We start from the raw sequence: 22,826 nt of genomic DNA on the forward strand, positions 1-22,826 counted from the left end.
CAGTTGTTAAAATATAAAATAATTAAAGAAAAAGAAGGAAGAGGAAAAAGTCCAAACAAAAAGGAGAAAAAAAAATTAACAGTTCAATAAAGAGTTGTTTTTTTTAATAAAAGATAGAAGAAGAGAGAGCAACAGTCCAAAACATAGCAAAGCCACTTGGTACTCCAGGCTAAAATTTTAGCACAATTGTAAAACAGTTAAAAAATCATTCCAATTTTCTTCTAGGTATTCCTTGACAGGAACAATATTGTTGAAACACTATTTTGAAACAAAGAATTTTTTTGCCAGGATACGCCTAACAAACCAATAATTTTCACAATTAAGTGAATAATATTTTTACTCAGCCTCAAGCAGAATAGAGTCTAGTGAGGACTTCTTGTTTGTAAAAATAATTTGCGACATACAACAGACTCTCATTAGACAATGGGAAGTCATAACTTACAGATGAGTTTCAAAGGTCTTCAATTCAAAACGGCTTCAAAAGCGCGTCCTACCTCTTCGGTGTCAAACACAATTCTCTCTTGCTCATGCGCAATGAGGTAAGCAAGCTACTTACCACACATCCACTCCTGCGCCTATACATTAGAATTTAACATTGTAACTGCGCCAGTTAACATTAGAATTGACATAATTTCGAAATAATTTGCGTGTATTGTATAGTAAAATACCTAGTTTATTTAACAAATAGTTTAATATCTGTGTTTAAATTCTGAATGAGATATAACAGACGGAACATAATATAAGACAAGAATGATTTATTTTACTAAAAATTTTCATATCGAGCAGCTAGATTTGGTATACTCCAAAACTGTCACATTATGAATTTAAATGGCGATAGTGATAGGATTGATTACGTATATGAAGAAATGCCAAAGGCAAAATATTTTCTTCCATGTAAACTTTGAGTTAAAATCTTAGCGTAATTTGTTTTATCTTTCATCTCTATAGAATCAATAAACAAGTACAACCAAAGTGATGTTCATTCAATCAGCTATAATTCTCTTCCTGTTCGCTGATCTAGTCGTAACCAAACGAAGAAAAATTAATTACCAAAACATAAAATACAATTGATTTATTTTTTTATTGAAAATTTTCCTTTCATAACTTACATTAGTTTTAATAACATCAGTACTTTAAAATTATATTTGTTATTGTGCCTTTTCATTTGTTTGTTTGTTATTTTTAAATTTGATTTTAAATTGATATGTAACTATATTTGAGATCCATCGTTATTTTTTAGTTTTTGAGATCTTGAAGATTGTTTAGTGTTTAATACTTAGTAACGTTGTAGCCAGAAATTCAAGGTACTTTGAATATTTTAAAACTACATTCGGGCGAAATGCAAAGTTTGGCATACACAACTTGATTACAAATTTGCGCTAGGTTTATTTAGAAACCAAGACGCATATACAATATTTTGATTAAATCAGCGAACCTACAGAAATTTTAAGGAAGCATTTCTCCAGGGAAAATTCTGTAAAATTTTACGCAATACAGATGAAAATCGTTCACAACTTGATTGAATCGACAAAAATACATCATCTCAAACCATATTCGAAGATAATTTGAAAAGTAGATGGAATATATGTTGAATAATATAGTATAAGCATATAAATAGGACACCTTTTGCTAGTCACGTCATAAAACACTTTAAACGAAATTACATCAACAAATTACTATTTCAAAATTCTGAAAGTAGAAATACTAATACTAGGAATTGGAAAAATCAATATTAATTTCATTTGATATTATAAATATGTATATATATATGTATGTGTGTGTGTATGCATGTATGTATGTGTATATATATATATATATATATATATATATATATACAGAGTGAGAGAGAAAGTTATATATATATATATATATATATATATATATATATATATATATATATATATATATATATATATATATATAATATATATATATATATGCGTACATACATGCATGTCAACGCACGTATGTATGTATTCATTTATGTATGAATGTATATATGTATGTACGTGTGTGTGTAATACTTTTCTAAAAGTTTATTGTAGTAAAAGAAACAGCTAAAGGACCATGTCACTAAAAGACTATATACCATACTATTACATTCTTGATGCAGTAAGAACATTCACAACTAAAATTATCAGCATATATGAAATGAAGAAGTTTAAATCTTGAAGTGAAATACTATTGTAAATGTGGCTTCTCTTCCTCATTTTTATTGGTTATAAGTATTAAATGCATTGGTTGCCCTAGGCACAACTGATCTGCAGCTAAGTAGAGGGAAATGAGAAACTTTTGCGCTAATACCATTTACTTATTGCTTATATTTATATAACGAGATAGATAAATAGACAAAGAGAAAGATAGATATCCCTTACTAACTTCTATATATATACATACGCACACACACACATGTATAGTATTAATTAATAGTAGATGGATTTCGTATTAGTCTTTTATTAGATACAAAATCTGTTTCGACCCATCAGTCTGGGTGTCTCTCTCTCTCTCTCTCTCTCTCACACACACACAGACAGACACACACACACAGACAGACACACACACACACATATATTTACCTTCGAAACACGCATTGAGTCGAACCAGGGGCAGCTGATGAAGGGGAATATTCCTTGTATTGTTTGTCTTGTACCCTGTTTTCCGTTGTTAAAAATAGTCCGTTTCTTGTTTGTTTTTATGTTTTCGTTTCTCGTTGTGTTTATTTGTGGTGTCCTGTACTCATATATACATACATGCATATATATATATATATATATATATTATATATATATATATATATATATGCATGTATATATACATATAGATGTAGGTACGTACATATATGTATGTATGTATGCATATGTTTTATTTGTTAAATTGTTATTATATGACTGAGCGCCCCGCGTCGTTTCTTATTCTCCAAGTAAGTTTATATATATATATATATATATATAAGTATATTATACATTCTTACTTGGTTTGGTTGAAAAAGACGAAATGCAACGACGGGCCAAGCAAGTGTTAAATTCAATGCACATAGGTGCATTTAAATGTAAAAATGAAACCAATGCACAACAGCTCTAAATTTTCTGTTAAACTACAGATAAAACAATGCCACACATTTTGTGGGTAATATAGAGCTGATTCTGTTCTATATTTTTGAGATGAGGAATATCCGTCCAATGTAAATAATATAAATAACGTATAGCGGATTGTATCGGAATCAGTCTTTAATTGCTCTTTATAATGAAAAGTAAAGTCTACCTGAAAAAATTTGTGTATAACAGAACGTAACTATCTACATGATGGCATGTTTATAAAGATTGGATTTAATCGTTTTCCACTTTCACTGACTTGGAAATACTTTGCTTTTAGTATAAAAAATTGCTCTGTTGGGTATTGTCACTAAATTAAAATTAGAAATTACATGCAAGTTTCCTATTTCACCAAAGAGATTAAATAAATGTCCAATATATTGAATGTCACAACAGATAATTACTTTCAGAGATGTCAAAATAAAGGCTGTAAATTACAATATTTGATCAGTCGTTTCAAATTCAAACATTAACCAAGCATTTGCCTCCATATCAAACACATTCTAATTTCAAGATATTTTAGAATATTAACTTAAAGAAAAGATACCATAAGAAAGTATACAACAAACATTTTCAGGATGCATCTCTTTATGCAAATCATTATTGACGGTCACATCGGTTGGAAATTGTATTCACACTCTTTGGCCAAAAGGGATCCATTTTGTTTTGTTATTTTATTGGAAATATAGCTTGTTAACGTGTAGATTATATTGCAATTCAAATAGATGTTTGTTACAAATGCTGCAAAGCTTCCTCCACATCCACAATTTCTCAATAGTTTTTTTCAGGAATAACATAGTTTAAAATATTACATAAAGAATCAAGAGAGTTTAGAGCAACTGATTACGAAACTGGTTTCAGAACAACCACTACAAGAGTGTATGCTGGCTTTACCCTGCAAATATTTTGCAAGAAAGCCTGTATTAAATAAGGCAAACATGGATGACAAATCAACTTTTGGTCAAGTATGACAAGTATGGTTCAAACGAGTTTTAGAAGGTCCTTCAGTGTAATGAATAAATATTTGGCTTTGCTATGATGCCAGAGTAGATTATCTTTGCAGAAATCGTGTCAGCTTCGTCTCACAGAGTTTTTCAACAATTGAGAAATATAGAAAATGTAAAATCACGGTATGGAGACAGCTTGATAGCAAGGATTTATTGAGCTTATAAAATGTGAATACCTTGGAATACCTTGAACTGTTAGAGGGAAGATTAAAAATCTAGCTGCAAAAAATCATTTACCGGAGAAATAGAAATCTTTTTTTTCTACAAGACAATGCAACAAAACAACAAAGAATGGCTGGAAAATTATATCATGGCCAGGTCAGAGTTCAGCTTTGAATCTACTAGAAAATATTCAGGCATATATTTATCAAAACAATGATGACAAAAGTTTGAAAATTTCGTCAATTTTGGGAAGATACGATATGTAATAGTATCGTTGGGGAAATTTTGATATTTTGCCTGAATGACGCAGTAAGTTAAAAGTAACTAAAAGACATATTTTCTACATTAATTTGTACAGATATTTCTTCATGGATTACCGAAAATAGTTGTATTCGAGTGTGTGTGCGTGTAGAAGTTATTCTTTTTTTTCTCCTTGCGTTTCAAGGCTAGGGAAATGTTGGTCCATGAACAAATTTGACGAGCGTTCTACTATGAAATGTCACGACATTTTTCAAAGTCGAGAAGAAAAATAGGAATTTAAAAGGGTTAAAACTGCCCCTAGGGGCCAACTTTGAAAACACACTCAAACGAAAGTTGGGTGCTTCATACATCCTGTGTGCAAACCTTAAAACAAAATGTGTGCAATAAAAGATCGAACAAAAATGATTGCCTGTGGAGCCGATACGACAACACGTCAGTAGGTATATATATATATATATATATATATATAATAATATATATATATAGATAGATAGATAGATAGATAGATAGATAGATAGATAGATAGATAGATAGATAGATATATTTATATATATGTATATATATTATATATATATATATATATAATAATATATATAGAGAGAGAGAGAGAGAGAGAGAGAGAGAGATACATAGATGCGAAATGCAGGTCATTCTCCACCGTTTTCACCGACACATTCCTCGGCCTGAGTCTATAGCGGAAAACACTAAGTACTGCAGAGTGAAGTGAATTACGGCACCATCGGTTGCAAAGGGAACTTCTTAATACCACCACCGCTGACCTTTTGTTACTAAAGTTAATTATTGAATATATGTCATAATATGGATCAATACGTCATTTAATAATGTTTATTTTTAGAAGATAATTTCTGTCTTTACACTTCCTCTATTTCAAGATGATAAAAATAATCATTTAACATCGACTGAGACATCATAAAATAGAAGTTCCTGATTATAGTATTGCGTTTTTTCTGAAATCACTTTTAGTAAAAATACAGGACATTTAAAAAAGATGTTCGTCACTTTTAGCCATTAGTACGTTTTGCATAGATCTATATTTACAAGTTCGTATAAGAAAGTTTAGTGTTCAATTTAAATTCATTTTTAGACATTTTGTAAAAACATTCGTTTTAAAACGTTATATGTAGTTTTTCTGATGCTGATTTATTTTATTTTATTTATGTTTGTTATATATAAGAATCATGCAAATGATATTGCTCTCAACTGAAGTGTTAACATCATTTCTATGTTGGATAAGGTGCCTTCCAAATTTTAGTTGCTGTTATTAATATTATATTATTAATAATATAGTACAGTTGGTAAAGCCTAAACACTAACGCCACTGGGGAAAAATACATAGCAATATATAGTCATGTACATATATTGCATGAACTCAAACTATATTAGAGTCAACCTTGCTTTTGTATGATTTCGTAGGCTTGTGTCATTGAAGGAATTAATAAATATTTCTATTAAAACAATTTTGTAAAGAATTAATGAAACAATGACATTACCTGATAAATTATTGGCAGTAATTAGTCTCATTTCTGACTACACTAGAGATGACTTTAACACCCGTCTTTCTGGGCATGTTAAATCGGCTATGCTATTTCGATTCGTTTCTCTACATAGTTGGTTAAGATAAAACCAATGCTCATTTTCATTTGAACCATTTGGAGCTGATGAAATAAGTATTTCTCGTATACTAAAATCAGGTAGATCAAGAATATCTCACTACTATAAATGTCGTTCTGTTCCAATGTTAGAAATAATTGCTAATAGGTGTTATATGTATAGCATTTAGCGTGATATTAGATCTTGTAAAATTCTACCAGCAGAGCAACACTATATTAAAATACACTTCCTAGTATTCCACAGAAGTTTTGTGGTGATCCAAAAAACAGATGATCCGATATATAGTAACCAAGATACTGTAGTTAATTTTTTTTTAATAATTCTGAAATTTATTATTGTAGATGATTAACAAAATTCTTACTGTGACAATAGAATCACTGCTATTTCAAATATATATATATTCCCAAGATTGGTGTAAAACAGGAAAAGAGACGGGTACATTGTCCTGTACACACGTGTACATCTAAATATGTCAGTGGAAAACTTGGCCTTACAGCGTAAATTTTGGTACGTACAAGGAGGTAATTTCCTCCAAACTTTCTAGAAGCTACTAGAAGCTACACTGACAAAGAAGTGTTAAGGAAGTGGGGAGTTTACCTTCTGCAGTAAAAATCTGATCACCGTCTATGAAAATAATATTTAAGAGATAAGAGAAAGACAGATTTAAAAATTATAAATCGATGAAATTTATAGATTATATATATATTCTAGACAGTTTTTCGCTAGTCAATAATTTAGATCATCGTGTATGTATATCTAAAAATAAAGAGTATCAGATTTTGTATATTATTTTCCCTTTTTGCTCAATGCCTTCTATGGAAGGCTATTTAATTTTTATAGAATATTTTGCAAGGACTGTGAATAATGGGATTAGTTGAATGCCGGATACAAAATTTGGCTGTATATAAATTTGACTCTTTACATTATTAATGCGAATCGTGTCAAATTCGAATCTATGTTTCATTTTTCGGGTTCCATATAGTAAAGATATGTAATACTTATAGCGAATGTTGTCGAAACGTATTGAGTAAAGCAAATATATTAATGTCGGCTCAAATTACTTTCTACCATTTTGTGATCGATAAACAAAACAATTACTATACTCTGCTATATTCAGCTCTATAAATTGGAGTCTGTGACAACGATGAATATTCATTTCATATCAAATACCTAAGTGGTGTGTAGATTGAATCTTCAGCATCATTGTAAATAATCTGTTGATGTTTCAGTTCAGTAATCACCTAAGTAATTTTTGCGTTCAAATTTCACAGTGATCGGGGATACTGTCACTAAAAATAATATTTTCACCCACACTTTGGTTTTGAATTTATGAGAGCATGTCATTTGACGAAAGTGTTTTAATTTATGCATTTATCAAGCCAATCAAAATGTGCAGAATAATGTTTCCGCACAGGAGATAAACCAGTTTCAACTTTTGCTGTTCCATTTCCAGCTATGCTCCTGGCAGGTCACCGACATGATGGATTATAGTAAATGCGTTCAAGTAGGTGTTGTTAGCTCAGGAATTATCCCTAATCTGAAAAAGAACGTTTTATATAAACTTCGAGTATGTGGTTTCACTGGAGCTGGAGATGGAAAATTAAGTGAATTAACTTACTTCACACTTGGTAAGTATAAATTAAACTTTTTTTAATTTTTAAGTTTAGCCTTTTAAGCTAAATCTTCTTGGGGGAAGTAACCTTATGTATATAAATAATGACTCCTAGGGTTGCCACAAAGATGGAAATTATCTATGAGTGAGGATGTTGCTTATCAAAAATGATCAGCATTTGCTTGATACTTATTTATTTAATCCAGAAAGATGAAAAGTAAAATCTACTGCGGTGGAATTGAAAGGGTCACACTAAAATGAAGAGACATAAAAAGTGTCTTAAAATATTCACTTTAGCACTCTATTATTTCTTTTAATTGTTGCACTTCTTGTTACATAAAGCGAAATCAGACATTCCTCTGGGTACTACAAACATGTATATGTAAGCAACTAAGCAGAATCTCAAGTTTTAGAGCACATTTAACCTGTTACTCGGTTTCCATGACATATAAGTGATCGAGATCACAGCATTCATTTACAGCTGAATGAATTTGAACTGGTTCAGCTTGACATGAAGTTTGTTGCTCAAGAACACTACGAACCGCTTAGTTCGGAAATCGAAAACACGACCCTGTAATTGTGAACAAAACACTTTAGGCAATAGACCATGCATCTTCATACAAATGCATAGATAAATGTATATTTATACCACATATTGTATATTTATACCACTGGTCGGTCACGGTGATATATATATATATATATATATATATAATATATATATATATATATATATATAACTTATAATTAAGGGCTAAAGAAGGTTATTCTATATTGTTAGTATATATATATATTATATATATATATATATATACCATAACTCTCTGTGAAGTACATTAAGTGTGGCTAACCCTTAAGGGTGGATGCTACTGTAGCTCGTAGCCCCAGGAGGACACCTACTCCAGCTGGCTATCGATACACTTTCTGTGCCTTATCATTATTTGCAAAGGGAAGCCATCCTTCCCATCTCCAACCTGACATAATACAGACGGACCCTAGTTTCTGGGTATCATTATAGATATATCGTAAAAAAATAGGTAAATAGATAAAAATGACTAGTAAGTAAATGTCTTAAATTAAGTGTGATTGCATATATTATTAAACTATTCCTTCATTCACAAGAACTATGGGTTAAAATCCAGTAAGAAGTGCTTTACTGATATATAAATAAGTATTCATTATTGCAGACTTAAATTTATTAAATATTTACGAATGTAGCTGGGAGATATTATACCGACGTTATATCTTCGATTTTTAATCTCCACGATACGTGAATTGAAATAAGTTGGGAAGAATTCACAGTAAGAATTCAGGAATTTAATTCCACATGAAAGCAATGCAATTTCCCTTTTGTTTTAGAGAGAAATCGATTTCCAGTAGATTTAGAATTGTGAGTAACATTAAGCAACTTTCAAGGATAAACAACTGAGAACGTTGCCTTATTCATAAATGAGTCACTATTTACTCATAAAGAGTCGTTCTTAACTCTTTTTTTTAAAGAGTGTATTTCCTTATTGACGTAGATATAAAGTTTTTTTAAATAGCACTTCTCGAGGTAGAAGTGATAAATACATAATAAAGAATATTATCTTTTCTCTTCTACCTATGTGAGCTATACACCATCTTGAGACGTTTCTTCGGATAAACTACCATTTTAAAAGAAATTATGCAATTTTGTGTTGTCCAGAAACTTCTAACAATCATAGTTTTGAAAATAACCGTGAACGTCCGCGGATAGAGCTACTCTTTATTGATTAAGGAAGGGTAACTGGACGTCAATCATAACACTGTTCTGTCCCCAAAACCCTAAGAGCCTCTTCTCCTTATCTCCTCAAAGACATACAGCATCTCGAAAGAGTCCAGAAGCTGGCTACCCGCATGGTTCATGGTCTCAAAAATTTGTCCTACGAAGAAAGGCTGAGGACGCTCGACCATTATTCTCTTGAAAAACGCCGCCGCCGTGGTGATCTCATTCTCGCCCATAACATCATAAGCGGAAAGTGTAACCTCTCGAAAGAGCTGTTCTTCACTCTTGCTCCAGAGCGTCGGCTGCGGGGTCATTCCAAAAAGCTCTACCTGCGACGATTTCATCTCAATCGAAGGAGAGGAGCTTTCTCCGTCCGGGTTGCGGATCCGTGGAACAAGCTGCCAGACGAGATGGTGAAGATGCCGACGACCGCTTTGTTCAAAGCCTCCCTTGACCTCAAGTGGCCTGAACTCTTTACATGAACACCACCCTGTACTTAACTCCATGTCCCCCTACATGGCCTTGCTATTTGCTTTTGAGCCAAATTAACTAACTAACTAACTAACTAACTAAGAATCTATATTTTCTATGAATTCTATGTTAATTATCAAATACAGTACAAAAATGCTCTTCTTCTGTTCTGATTTATTGTGTACATGTCTAATAATGGATTCAAATTTTGACCCGAGGCCAGTAATTCTGGGAGAGAGGTGAGTCGCATACAACGCCCCCCCCTCCCAGTTTTCCACTGCTTGAAATGTCATTGAACCCGAAGGGCTGAAAGGCAAAAATCGACATCCGCGGAATGTGAACTTAGAACGAAATGCCGCGAAACATATTGTCTGGCATGCAAGTGATTCCTCTACCGCATTTGCCTTGTTTACATATCCAATAATAATGATAATAATTTCTATCCCAAAATTTAAGAAAATTCATATTGGTTTGCATTTCATCTTTGTTACCAAATCAAATATAGTATCCATGGAAATAGCCAAAAAATGGATTTGTTCTGTGTACATCTCTAATAATAGTGATCATAATTTTGTTTCTTATCAATGTACGATAATGTGAAAATTATCTCCAGTTGAATAATTTGACAAAATCAAAATTTTACAAATATTTCCTTTCAAATATTTTCCAGGTGGTCTGGTGAAATATAATCCGCAAGATTTTGAAGTCTTGGCGATTTCAAGCACGATTCATGCAAACTTTGGAATAATTTTAATTCTATATATTATAACTATCTACTCACCGAACAACATTTTTACATGAAAATTCAAAATTCAAAATTTTGCTTTTATTTGAATATATTTTAAAAGCTTCAACATTCAACGCGTTTGATTGAAAATGCTAAATAAAAAATATATATATATAAATAAAATTTTAGTTTTAGTTATTTTCATATATTTTCTGTATTCTACATATAATCAAAATATCTATTATGCATCAATTTTCAAAATTACAAACAACATAATAATGAATTTTTAAAATTTATTTGAATTTTCCCCTAAGTGTAACATTTTCTTTAGTCTTAATTCATACCTGAATAAAAAGTTCTTTAGAAATAAATCTGATAAATGATAATTATGATAATATTGTTGTTGTTTTTATCGTCCCAAGATCTGCTTTGAGCTTATAGGCGTATAAGGAAACAGCTTTTAAGCTATGACCAATCCGCTTATTTGTATAATAGAAAGTACATTGATCCTTGTATCCTTTTTATTGAAACTGGGTTATATTCGTTATATTCTTATGAATATATGCGGCGCCACTAAACTCATGTGATCTAATCCGTCATTGGTGTAACTGCACCACCATCAACATTACTCGGGAAGTTTCAAAGGTTTCATTCTACTGCCCGCAATTGGGCCAGGCCTCGATATAGATACAATGATTCCGGCTGTTTACCATAATTAGAGGATAGAGAGGAAAGTGGTATTCCGGTGGAGACCTGCCAACGGAAATGGCAGTGGCCCAGGGCTGTGATTAAGGCCTTTGTTATCTGCCTTATTTGCTGGCCGGCCCACTCTCCACAACCTACGTCGAGGTCAGCTACTTAGAGGAAACCGAAATTGTGCTTAGTACAATATCATGAGTCAGAATACCTACAGTATCAATCCGTAATCTAACAAGTCCTGTGAGGTAAAAAAAAATGTCTCTTAGTTTGTGGAGGGAAACTGAAAGCTACTGGCTGAGCCAATGGAACAAACAACAAAATGATGCTGAGTGGTAAGAGGTTTTCGTTTCCACATGAAAACATTGTTTAATTTTGAAATGCACGAACGTCATATCTAGAGAAAAATCTTTATTTGAATTTAAATGTTTTTAGCGAAAAATTAATCAACAATTAATCAACAATTAATCAACATTATTAACAATATATATATATATATAAACGGCAGTTTGTCTGTGTGTGTTTCTGTGTGTCTGTTTGGTTGCACCCTCACCCTGACCACGGCTTTCAACCGATTCTGATGAAACTTGACACACACATAGCCCAATGTCATAATTCAAAACTAACGCAGCGAAAATTTTGAAAAGTTCCCCCAGTTCTAAAAAAAATCGATAAATTCGACATGGGGTCGAGAATCAGAAACACAAACCACAGTATGTCTAGGGGACGCAACTGGACCTTTTTTAACTCAAAAAAAAAATTACCATAATTTGTTTCCATTTTTTTGCTATTTTTGGCTATAACTCTCTAAAAATGCTTTATAGTTATTTCACTTACAAACCTGAGCAACGCCGGGCGATACTGCTAGTATATATATATATATATATATATGCGCAGGTGTAGCTGTGTGGTAAGTAGCTTGCTTACCAACCACATGGTTCCGGGTTCATTCCGCTGTATGGCACCTTGGGCAACTGTCTTCTACTATAGCCTCGGGCCAACCAAAGCCTTGTGAGTGGATTTGGTAGACGGAAACTGAAAGAAGCCCGTCATATATATATACATATATGTGTGTGTGTGTGTATATATATATATATATAAATATTTGTGTGTCTTTGTTGCCCAACATTACTTGACAACCGATGCTGGTGTGTTTACGTCGAGGTAACTTAGCGGTTCGGTAAAAGAGACCGATAGAATAAGTACTAGGCTTCCAAAGAATAAGTACTGGAGTCGATTTGCTCGACTGAATGCGTTGCTCCAGCATGGCCGCAGTCAAATGGCTGAAACAAGTAAAAGAGAGAAAAGAGTACATATATATATATATATATATATATATATATATATATATATATATATATATATATATATATATATATATATGCGTGTGTGTGTGTTTGTGTAGTAATGCTCAAAGGAAAATCAATATAGCAATAAAATTTTATATAGTAATTCAGTGTATTTCTTTGATTAAGAAATTAGAAATTGCTATCTATAGTTAAATTGAAACTTAATTAAAGTCTCTTAATGAGGATCAAATATCCAGATTATTATTATAAATCGCATACCTTATACAACACTTTAAAAGCAAAGAAACTTTGTTCACGATGAAATGATTTCAATGGAAAAAGTAAATTATAATTTCTTTCTAATTTTTGGCAGAAGGTCAGCAATTTTCAGAGAAGGGCAAGTCGATTATATCTATCCCGTACTGAACAGTACTTAGCTTATCGACCTCCGTAAGAATGAAAGGAAAAGTTGAACCCAGCGAAATTTGAATTCGAAAAGAACAACCACAAAGGATGCTGGCTGCTTAGCCTCCGTCCAACGTGTTAATGATTCTGCCAGTGCGCTGGCAGAATCATTTAAACAGTAATCTAAATGAAATATATTTCGGTCATCTGAACAAACATCCAAAGTTTTCATCTCTCGAAATCAATATTTGTAGCTGGATGTACATTTCTTAGTAATATGTAGTTCAGACAAACCATTTGAAGGGAAATTTCGATCAAATACATCGTCTTCCCTATGTTATCATTCTTACCACATATCAAGAATTTAAGAACAACATGAAACTTCCCATTAACAAATTTACCTTTCCTCCTTCCTTGGTCGCCAAATATCAAGAACTATAATCAATTTAATCGACTAATGCGCTCCCTAAATTTCTAGCTTTGTGACTGTATTAGAAACAAAACTTAATATTATAAACCAGTTTGGGTTTTCGTCGTCACATTTATAGAGTGATTTGAGGAATATTTGATTGAACTTTCTGGTAGGTTAATCAAATGACCTGATTTCGGCTTCCACTTTGACACGGATATCAACTGTGTTTTGGTTTGGAATAATTTCACTTTTGTTTCTAATGCATTCCATTTTGTATCTATAGAAAACCGTTCCGAAATGACGTTGCACACATGTAAAGACATCACTTCCCTTACCCCGACCTTAATGTCTACTAGATTGTTCGAAAGCTTTAGATATAATAAAAGCGATTTCTACGTTGGCGACTCAACATTATTTATCTGAAAATATGTAGACATTTTAAATAATATAATCTCCAAAGACTTCACAAAAATAATAGCTATACAAATATTTTACTTTTTGCTATTTTGCCAGAAAAAAAGTTGAAATTTTTTCAGTTGAATTCGAAGACAAGAGACAACATTATGAGAATAATCGTCTTGTTTGTTACCTCCAATTATTAGATACCAAAAATGTTTGGCATCATACTGCCCAACAACATCTCTATGAATTGGCTCGGAAACTCCAACTGAAAAATTGAAATGTATTAGCACCCCGCTTCAGCAGGGGCTAAAGAGGAGTATCTTTACGTTTGGATGAATTCACTGCAGTATGGTTTCGTTCGACCAATGAAAGAAAAGCATTAGAGTCATAAGTGAAATGAAATTATTCCAATCTAATGCTGAAACTGTATTTCAATATTTAAGATTCCTTACAAAACACAGAAGAAGCTTTTGTTTCACCATTTAACCGACTTACAAAAAACAGCAGCTAAATCTCTCTCATACTATATCCGCTGTCTTAAGATATGAAGGACAAATTACATTATATATTCCTAGACATTCCTAAATATGAGGGAGAGTTATCATAGTTCAGCTCAATCAAGGATAACTTTGGCAATCCAACTTGTTCTCTATAATTCCCCTTACTTCACGACTGAATTTGCTAATCTTGTTTCTTTGTTAGACATTAGTCGGCTAAATGAACTTGCGTATAATAATTGAATTACTCAAAAAGCGAAAGAGGTTAGCGGTCCGTATCCGTCACTAATTTACTTCTTTTACTCTAACATTCACTAACCACAGAGTAAATATAGTTCCAAGTTCTCGAAGAAGGTTATAGCTGATTGTTATCTGTAATATTTCGCTACAGTAATGCTTTAAAAAGCAATATATTAATTATGGAATGACATCGAGGACATTATTATACACACAAGAGTAATAGTTTTCGTTAAATTATGAAGCAATAACGGAGACACAATCTGTAATAAACATAACATTTATAATAGGATTATAAACGATTAAGTGTGATTCATATGTAATTAAAACGTTATATGACCAACAGCTCAGTAGAGCCGCTAATGTACTTCGTTCACCAACAGCAGTGGCGCTGCTGCAGCTCTGGGTCAAAGCTTAGTCACATAATCTTTCTGATATAAAATAAGTATATAGTAGAGCGTATTAAAATTTATTAAACCTTTACCAGCGTAGCTGAGTAATATTATATCAGTATTATATCTTCGAATTCCAATCTACACGATACGTGAAGTCAATGCAGTTAATAATAATTCGCAGTTTAATCCAGGATTTTAATTTCAGACATCATAGTCTGCAGAGACGATTGCAATTATCCTTTTGTTTTACAGAGAGTAGATTTAGAATAATATTAAGCAATCTTCAAGGATAAACAACTGAGAAATTTGCCTTATTCATAAGCAAGCCCAAATTTCCTCATAAACAGTCATCGTTCGAAACTCTTTCTAAAGGGTGTTCAGTTATGACGTAAATATAAAACCGATACATAACATTTCTCGTGGTAGAAGCGAAAAGTATATAACAAAGAGGAGTTGAACGGCAAAAGTTGACATCAACAGACTGTGAACTCAGAACGTAAAGACAAACGAAATGCCGCTGAGCACCTTTCCCAGCGTGCAAGCGACTCATCTACCGCATTTATCTTGTTTACATATCCAATAATAATGATAATTATTTTCATCCCCAAATTTAAGAGAATGTATATTGATTTGCATTTCGTCACTGTTACCAAACCAAATAATGTATCTATGAAAATCGAAAAAAAAAAAGAAAATGGATTTGTTCTGCTGTTAATTCGTGTTAACATATCTAATGATAGTGATCATAATTTGATTCCTTATCAATATATGCTAATGTGAAAACAATCATCAGTGGAATAATTTAACAAAATCAAAATTTTACAAATCGTTTCTTTCAAATATTTTCCAGGTGGTCAGGTTAAATATAATCCGCACGATTTTGAAGTTTTGGCGATTTCAAATTTGATTCAAGCAAATTATAGAATAATTTTAATCTTAAATGTCATAACAGTCTACTCCCTGAACAATTTATTTACTTGAAAAGTCAAAATGAAGAAAATAAATATAAGGAATGAAATACTTTTTAGAAATTTCAATATGCAACATACTTTATCGAAAATGCTAACTTCAAAATAAAGTATATATTTTTTTACAGTTGATTTCATATATTTATTATATTCTACTTAAAATCAAAATGTTTACTATGCGACAAATTTCAAAATTATGAAGAACAACAAAATTTTAGAAATAATTCGTATTTTCCCCTACATGTATCTTTGTCCTCTATTATTCTTAACGGTTACTGAAAATTGAATGAAAATTTCTATAGAAATAAAAGACATCTAATAAGTAACAATAATGGCATTTTTTCTGCTGTGATGGCGGCGAGCTGGCAGAAACGTTAGCGCGCCGGGCGAAATGCGTAGCCGTATTTCGTCTGCCGTTACGTTGTGAGTTCAAATTCCGCCGAGGTCGACTTTGCCTTTCATCTTTTCGGGGTCGATAAATTAAGTACCATTTACGCACTGGGGTTGATGTAATCGACTTAATACCTATGTCTGTCCTTGTTTGTTCCCTCTATGTTTAGCCCCTGTGGGTAATAAAGAAATAGGTATTCCGTCGGTCTTTACGTTCTGAGTTCAAATTCCGCCGAGGTCAACTTTGCTTTTCATCTTTTTGGAGTCGGTAAATTAAGTACCAGTTGCGTACGGAGAGAGATCTAATCGACTGGTCCCCACCCTCAAAATTTTGAGCCTTGTGCCTAGAGTAGAAAAGATATTTCCTATTGTGTTTTCGTCGTTGTCCCAAGTCAGCTTTGAGTGAGTAGATTTTGAGAACATATACATTTTAGACTTGACCAATCCGTTTATTGTACAGTAGAAGCTACATTGATTAGTGTACTCTTTGTATTGAAACTTAGAAGGTCGAATGACCTCATTGTATTGTTATGAATATAGGCGGCGCCACTAAGCACGTGTGACTTAATCCATCAGCTGGTGTAACTCCACCACCATTAGCACCAAAATTACTTGGTAAGTTTCAAAGGATTTACACCACTACCCGCAATTGGGCCAGGCTTCTATATAGATACAATGATTCTTGCAGTGCACCATCCTTTTCATACTACCAGTATTAGATGTTAAAGGTGAAAATGGTATTCCGGTGGTAACCGGCCATCATAAATATCAGTGACCCAGGGCTGTGAATAACACCTTAGGTATCTGCCTTATTTACTAGCAGGCCGACTCGCAACAACCTGCGTCCAAGTAAGCTACTAAGACAAAACTAAAATTGTGGCTAGTCGCACATCATGACACAAAAATGCTGCTGGTGAGTCGGGTACGATACACGGTTTTCATCTCCATATGAAAACATACAGGTCGTTTTGGAAATATCTGAACGTCATATCCAGAATAACAGCCTTTAGTTTAAAACGTTTTATGGCGAATTAGAAAGTAATCAACCTTATTAACAGAGTTTAAATATGTTTTACTGGTAATGTCTAAATGAAATAAAAATAACAGTAAAAATGACATTGATTAATTATAATGATTAATGACTGTAATTTTAGTAATTTAGAGAAATACTAAAAATTAAATAATGAAAATCACGACGAGTATGTCGTCATCAGAAAACAATCGTAATCAGCAATAATGCCAGGTTATATTTTAATAATTCATATATGAATAAATTTACCTCTAGACATTTGGTAACATTCTGATAGTTTCAAAGTTTCTAATCACTTTTAAAGATAAATTGCACAATTTCTTTAGCTTGGTATGAAGAGGCAATTTATTTAATTATAACATAAAAAAAAACTACGTTTCAAAATGCTGGAAGAACAAAGAATTTATATTAAATAATGTTTACACATATTTGAATGGTACAGTATACACATGTGTATATGTGTGGTGGAGGGAAAATATGTATATATTATGTATTATAATTAAAGCATATACAAATGCTCACATAAACACACACACACACAAACATACACATATATATATATGTATATATTGAGCATTAAAAAAATAAAAGACGAAGACGGGTGTGTAAACAACAAACAGATGTAATAGTTTAACGCACGGAAAGGGAGAAAGTCTTTTACGTTTCGAAAAGGAACACAGAAATAAACAGGGAGAGAAAAAAAAGGTTTAGTAGCTAGCGATCTATCATGGCAAATGCTGGACAGAGGGGTCACACAAGAGAGCTGGGAAGAAGGGGAAATAATAAAGTAGTGGTGATCCCAAAACGAAAGTGCGCGTGCGTGTGTATGTGAGAGTATGTATGTGCGTATGGGAGGTGGCTGGTCACCTTGGCGTGTGAGTGTGTGCATATATAGGTGTGTGAATGATGGTGTGGGTGCTGGGAAGTGGTCAGTGCTACTGTGCGCGGGGTGATATGATGTGGTGTGGTGGTGTTGGAGTGTGGGGGAGGCGAGGTGAGGGAAGTAAGAGTGGGTGTAATGGATGGGGTGGGGAGGAATGTATAGAGATGTTGGGGTTAGAATGTGTAAGGATGGAATAACAAGGGGGTGACGATGAAGGAAGAAAGTGAAAGGGAGATGGGTAGGAGTGAAGAGAGGAAGTAGATAGTAGAGCAAGAGAGGAAAGATGGGTGGGAGAAAGTAGGTGTGAGAGGAAGAGAGGAGTAGGGTTAGATTAAGAAGGGAGGAGAGTTGAGCCCATGTGGGGCAAAGGAGCGAAGAGAAGAAGATTAAGCCTTATTCACGGCGAGGACCGGATAGCCCCTGTGCAAGAACAATCGGAATACAGACAGTTGTTGTAAAGAATGACCAGTAGAGCGGAAATGACGCGAGACCGGAGTGTCATTGCTGAGTCTGATGTCTCGGAGGTGTACCGCGAACCAGTCAACCAAGTGGTGTCCCGTTTTGACTAATGTATAGAGAAGGACAGAGGGAGCAGGAGATGCAGTACATGACGCTGCTAGAAGTGCAGGTGAAGGAGTCAGTGATATGATAGGGTCGATGAGGGGTGCCTGTGTGGAGAGTGGTGTTGGAGGGGTAAGGGCAGCGTGGGCGGGAGCAGGGGAAGGAGCCGGTTTGGGTTAGGGAAGAAGCTGTGGACTAAGAGGTCTCGTAGGTTGTGGGCTCGTTTGAAAGAGGGGAGGGGTAGGTTAGGGAAGATGTGCGAAGTGGAGGGGTCGGACTGGAGTCGCCGGAAGGCTCGGAGAATGGTGCGTTGGAGAGATAGGGTGCTTGGGTTGAGGGGGAGAAGTTGAGGTATGATCATGAATCTGTGTGTTTGTAGTGGACAGAGGTGATGAGAGTGGAGTGATGAATGCTGACCGAAATGTCCAGAAAAGCGACTGAAGTGTCGGAAAGAGTACAGAAGTAGAAGGCAGGACAGAAAGATTTGACAAAAGCGAGAAAGGAGTCTAGTTGTTCGCGGGAGAGCGATGTCATACCAACACAGTCATCAATATAACGACCTATAGTTCGGGAGTGGGACCAGTGAAACTTGAGAATATTTGGGCTTCAACTTAGCTACCGAACAGGTTCTCATATTTGGGGTCCATTCTCGTTCCCATGGCCACTCCCAATCTGCTGTTAAAAAGCACCCGAGAACGAGAAACAGTTTTGTGAGAGGACAAGTTCGGCCAGACGAAGGTGTATGGATGTTTCAGGTTGGGGATTGGGACGAAGGTCAAGGAAATGTTGGAGTGCACGTCATTCTTGATGTCAAAAATAAAGAAAATTTTAGAGGGGCGAGGGAAAGGAAAAAGAGTTGAACAAACGAAGAGCATGGTTGGTGTCACGGACGTGAGAAGGAAGGTATATATATATATATATATATATATATATATATGCCAAGACTGACCTTTCTTTCTTGGTTCGGCTGTTGTCCGTGCAACATCTATATTCTTCCCTGTGCCTCTGAAATCGTGTATCCCTGCCGTAAGTCTTTACTTCCACACACGCCAGCTTAATTTAATTCTTCCTTAGTCGAAAGACACCTGTTGTTATGTCCTGTTATTTGTATTTGTGTAACTTTCTCTGTTTTTCTGTCCTTGTTTACGCATACATTCGCTGCTTTCTTCCAAGGAATCTAATGCTCTTAGCTTAGTTTTGCTTGGGGCTGGCCAGATTGGAGCAATCTCGAGTATAACCAGCCGGAATTACAAAGAGAATATGGAACTCGACTGAGGAAAAAAAACTTCGAATGACCCGTCCTTGTTTTCTTTGTATTGTCTATCTGGATCTTTTGCGTTCTAGTCCTATTTTGTATTATATATATATATATAATATATATATATATATATGCCAAGACTGACCTTTCTTTCTTGGTTCGGCTGTTATCCGTGCAACATCTATATTCTTCCCTGTGCCTCTGAAATCGTGTATCCCTGCCGTAAGTCTTTACTTCCACACACGCCAGCTTAATTTAATTCTTCCTTAGTCGAAAGACACCTGTTGTTATGTCCTGTTATTTGTATTTGTGTAACTTTCTCTGTTTTTCTGTCCTTGTTTACGCATACATTCGCTGCTTTCTTCCAAGGAATCTAATGCTCTTAGCTTAGTTTTGCCTTGGGGCTGGCCAGATTGGAGCAATCTCGAGTATAACCAGCCGGAATTACAAAGAGAATATGGAACTCGACTGAGGAAAAAAAACTTCGAATGACCCGTCCTTGTTTTCTTTGTATTGTCTATCTGGATCTTTTGCGTTCTAGTCCTATTTTGTATTATATATATATATATATATATATATATACAGGATGCGATAGGTAAATTATCGCCATCTTACATTTTTTATTTCGCACATGAACATTGTTTGTTTTTGAATTTGTCGACTACACAGTATAGTAGGGTCGGTTGGGCACCGTTCGTGAGATAAACAGCATCATAACGCAATTAACTCTGCCAGAACTTTGGAAAAGGCATACTGTACTGCTTGGCATTCGTGCTGGAAGCTTCAATATGAACATTTCAGAGTGTTCGGATGTCAATCTGAAGGTTTTCCTTGTCCCCAAAACTGTATCGAGAGTGATAAAAATCGTACATCCAGTCAACATCATGGTGTTTGGAGTGATCACTAGTAATGGCAACGTTATGCCTCCATTCATCTTCCTACACAGCGTCAGACTCCACACAGAGGCCTACATGAATTGCCTGGAGGAGGTAGTGATGCCCTGGGTCAAATGGGTGTCTGCTGGAAACCCTATATCTGGCAACAGGACTCTGCACCATGCCACACAAGCAGGAAAACCCAGTTATGGCTGTCAGACAATTTTTGCGACCTCATTACCCCTAACATCTGGTCACCTAACTCCCTAAACTTCAATCCCATTGAATGTTATGTATGGGACGCAGTTGAGTGAGAGACCAACAAAACTCCTTGTCACAACGAAAATGAACTGAAGGCAATGATTATCGCAGCATTTAACAACTTAAACAAGGAGACCGCCCAGAAGAGTTTCAGGAGATTCCGTAACCTGTGGAGGCCGAGGTTGAAGTCAGTGGGGATTTTATTGGATAAATTTATTCTTTTGTATTTCAAGATATTTTTTATGTAATTTTGGTAAATATATTTGTTAAAATGAGATGTCGATATTAATTTCATTTTTGCGTAATTTACACGACAGTTTATTCACCGCACCCTGTATATGTATATATATATATATATATATACATGCATAGTGGAGGCGTTGATATGTGTTTTGCGCCCAAGAGCTTTCATATTTTCTTTATTATGAAGTACATACAGTATTTCCCAATACTGTGTAAGAGACTTAGGATTTCTTAGCCATGTGCATGCATAGCATCTACATGTGTCTGGAAACTCGGTATGTGTCAGTGCGTGTGTGCACGTGTGTACGTGTGTGTGTGCGCTCGTGCGTGTCTGTCTGTTTGTCCATGTTTGTGCTGGTATCGCAGCACTGTTCAACAACCGTTTCGGCAAAGTTACTGGCGTCGATTTGCCCGATTAAACCGTTCAAGGTCATTAGGTTTTGAATGACTTGTAGATATATGTGCCCTTGCTACATAATTCTAATAAAGTTTGTACGGTATATTTTTGTGATTTAGATCCAACATTTAAATAGATGTAGAGTTACTTAAAGAAAGTATTGAAGCGAACCAATTTTAATAGGATTATCAGAGAAATGTGTGATGTGCTTTAGTACAATTATCTGCTTTTGCATTACGCTTGTACTTATCTTAAGTCCCGGAGTTAAAGTACAAAGGGTATAATGAAAAACTATACGGTTACAACTATTTGCAATAGCAGGGTTTTATGTGGCTAGCTTATGAGGTTAGAGGAAGCGTCGTGTTGGAAAGTGTTCTTTAGGTAAAGGAAGAAAATGTAATTTTATCTAAGCCTACTTCCAGATCATTGGCTAAATTGAACTAACATTTGTTCTATTCCCTATTTTTACAGGCTGGTCTCTGGATAAATTCAATATATTAAAGTTTTTGTCTGAAATCTGATTTTTTAAATGCTTGATTACAATAAGCAAAATTAACATTAAAAACTTGCTTGTTTTACATAAAAACACTTTCTCCTCTAGAATGTTTTAAATATACTATAGTAGCAGCAAGAAATAAGTCATGGCTCGATTATATAAGATATTCCTAAGAAAACTTCAAATTTTATGCGTAAATAAGTGTTACTGAGATTGCTTAAAGAGTAGAATAAGGTATACAATCTAAGGATTACAACAGAAAATTGACAGATTTAAAATGAAAAAGCACATTTCTTATACCAGGTCGATCAGAAAGAAAACCAATTAATATCTAGAGTCAAATACAGTGTCATAGTATATATATATATATATATATATATATATATATATATTATATATATATATATATATAATATATAT

The 22,826-nt window shown here is 34.1% G+C and overlaps 1 protein-coding gene across 1 annotated transcript in view; it reads left to right on the forward strand.

Moving 5' to 3' along the window:
* LOC115213226 (contactin-like) overlaps positions 1-10,837 on the forward strand; it is a 252,773-nt gene extending 241,936 nt beyond the window's left edge. Inside the window, exons 26-27 of the mRNA XM_029782161.2 lie at positions 7,608-7,782; positions 10,655-10,837. Of these exons, the coding sequence (XP_029638021.1) occupies positions 7,608-7,782; positions 10,655-10,785 (306 nt within the window). The 3' untranslated portion in view covers positions 10,786-10,837. The remainder of the gene's footprint in view (positions 1-7,607; positions 7,783-10,654) is intronic.
* Positions 10,838-22,826: the final 11,989 nt, after the last annotated feature.

Source organism: Octopus sinensis, linkage group LG6 (genome assembly GCF_006345805.1).
Source record: "Octopus sinensis linkage group LG6, ASM634580v1, whole genome shotgun sequence".
Taxonomy (NCBI): domain Eukaryota; kingdom Metazoa; phylum Mollusca; class Cephalopoda; order Octopoda; family Octopodidae; genus Octopus; species Octopus sinensis.